At 36.6% G+C, this 2,199-nt stretch overlaps 1 protein-coding gene across 1 annotated transcript in view; it reads right to left on the bottom strand.

Annotated features, from left to right (window-relative positions):
- Positions 1-2,193, bottom strand: part of vsig10l2 (V-set and immunoglobulin domain containing 10 like 2) — a 7,318-nt gene extending 5,125 nt beyond the window's left edge. The window contains exons 1-3 of the mRNA XM_015046753.1: positions 1,914-2,193; positions 890-1,012; positions 149-173 (exon numbers count right to left, since the gene is read on the bottom strand). Coding sequence (XP_014902239.1) covers positions 149-173; positions 890-1,012; positions 1,914-2,079 — 314 coding nt within the window. The 5' untranslated portion in view covers positions 2,080-2,193. The remainder of the gene's footprint in view (positions 1-148; positions 174-889; positions 1,013-1,913) is intronic.
- Between the last annotated feature and the right edge of the window lie 6 nt (positions 2,194-2,199).

The following is a 2,199-nucleotide window of genomic DNA, read 5'->3' as shown; positions in this document are numbered from 1 at the left end:
GAGGCAGTGTCTGACCTGCTTTGCAGGTCAGTCACTGCTCTCCCTATGCATTGCTGGCAGGCCCCAATAAACCAAATGTCTTTAGAGAGAATCAGGTAATTAACTAAAGCTGCCTTATTTGTGTAGAGATAAATGCTTAAATACTCACGAGCCAAAAAGCATTGCATGTAGTCCTGAGGAAAGAAAGGAAAAACTGTTCATATAGCACAACACACCTTGGTGTCTATATTAAAGCAGCATTTCAGAATTTTGTTTTAAGGCTTTCACTGCCTTAAATCAACTCCAGTCTCAAAAATGTTATGGGGGTTTGTACAAATTATATTTGTGTGTTTTTTTAATGAGCATCTTGTTTGCATTGGGTTTGCATAAACAGAGAAACCATCAATTGTTTACATAGAATTTGGAGGTTGGAGATATATTAGCAATGAGCTTCCTGTGTGCAACACATGCTGTTAGCCGCACATGTTAAATATATTAGGTCAGAACAGATGTCTGATAGAATGGTAAATCAGTGTAAAAATAAAACCAAATGTCTTTACTTAACACACTATTTTTGCATTTTACATCCAAATCACTGTTGGCAGCGTCCACTTCCTGTATAGCTAATCATTAGTTTATTTGCTAATAAACACCCAGTTATAATGCGACAATAGTTAAAAAATTTCTAAAGCAATGCTTGCATATATTGCTTTAAATTTTTTAGGACTTGAGTTTTTAAAGACTGTAAAAGCCTGCTTTGGTCTTGGTCCCAAGTTCGCTAGCCATGAGCTTTAGCCAGCACTACAAATGTATCCGATTTGTATTAAACTAAAATGCAAACAGAGTTTTTGAGGACAAAATATATGCAGTGTATAGCTTTTTCAAAGAGCCTTTAATGAGTGAGACTTACGAGGATTGCTATCCCGGTTACGTATGATGAAAACAAGCAGCAGCACAGTAGGAATGGCTGCAAAGAGCATCCCACCAACAGCTGCTCCAACCACAGCAGGGTACATGTTGTCATGCAGTTCCACTGCAAAAACATCACAGATGCACAAAGATTAAAGATTAAATAGAAAAAAAACTCCACAACTGTCTCACCCATTGTCTTTTCAGTAGAATCACCTAATCACTCTGAAAGTATATTATACCCCATTATGGCCAATAACTCTTTTTTTTATTTTTTCCTGATTAAATTAGAATTTATGTGAATTATCTGGTACTGAGACCTGCCTCTTACACCAATCATAAAATGGTTTCATCCTTATTATTCCATCGCATTAAACAACTAATTCTGCAATTATTTAAAAAACCGAAACTTAAATGATGTGTTGAAAAAAGCAATAAAATAATGTGAAGGGGAAGCAAGTGAAAGATGTTAATTACATGTCATCATTTCCAGAGGTGGGCAGAGTACCAAAAATTCACTCTAGTAAGAGCAGCATTAATTTTTACTCAAGTAAAACGTAGCCATCAAAGAAATTATTCAACTAAGAGTAAAAAATATTTGGTAAAAAAGTCTACTCTAGTACTGAGTAACTGATCAAATTATCAATCATTTAATATATATAATGACATAATCAGATGGACCAAAATATAAAGCTAAGTAGAAATGTTGGTATTTTCAGGACCAAAATGTCAACAATTCATATAAGTAACAAAAAATGACAATCAGGCAAAATAAAAATATTTCTAAATCAGTTTCTTTATTCTTCATTCAGTGAGGTTACTCACAGAAAATTCTGAATTGTAATCAAGAGTAGGGATACTTCAAAATTACTCAAGTAAAAATAAAAAGTAAATTTTTTCAAAAAAGTTATTCAAGTAAATGTACAGACATTTACTTGATCATTTTTTTTTCAGATACTTTCTCTGAGAGAAAATATGTTTGGCCCTCAAAGACCACCAGGCTTTCTAAATTTTCTCTTTGCTACCTGGAGTCCTGGCTACAGACGGGTGTCCGATGGTGCGGTGGTTGATGGGTGTTATGCGGAACTGGTAGGTAACGGTCGGAGTCAGTCCTCGAACTGTGTGACTCCTGCTGCTTGGATCCTGGATGATGGTACGGTACCAGTCTTGAGAACCAAACCTCTCCTCCATCTGCAGCTGTGAAATATTGCTGCTCCCTCTCTTGTTTGGTCGCTCAGACACCCACTGGTGCTCCAGGTGGAAACCAGTCCATCCTCCAGTCTCCTCCGTACCGTCGCCCTGCCACTCCAG

The sequence above is a fragment of the Poecilia latipinna genome, unplaced genomic scaffold (assembly GCF_001443285.1).
Source record: "Poecilia latipinna isolate Pla-1442-1.1 unplaced genomic scaffold, P_latipinna-1.0 Scaffold792, whole genome shotgun sequence".
Lineage (NCBI taxonomy): Eukaryota > Metazoa > Chordata > Actinopteri > Cyprinodontiformes > Poeciliidae > Poecilia > Poecilia latipinna.
This window is presented reverse-complemented; position numbering and strand designations above follow the sequence as displayed.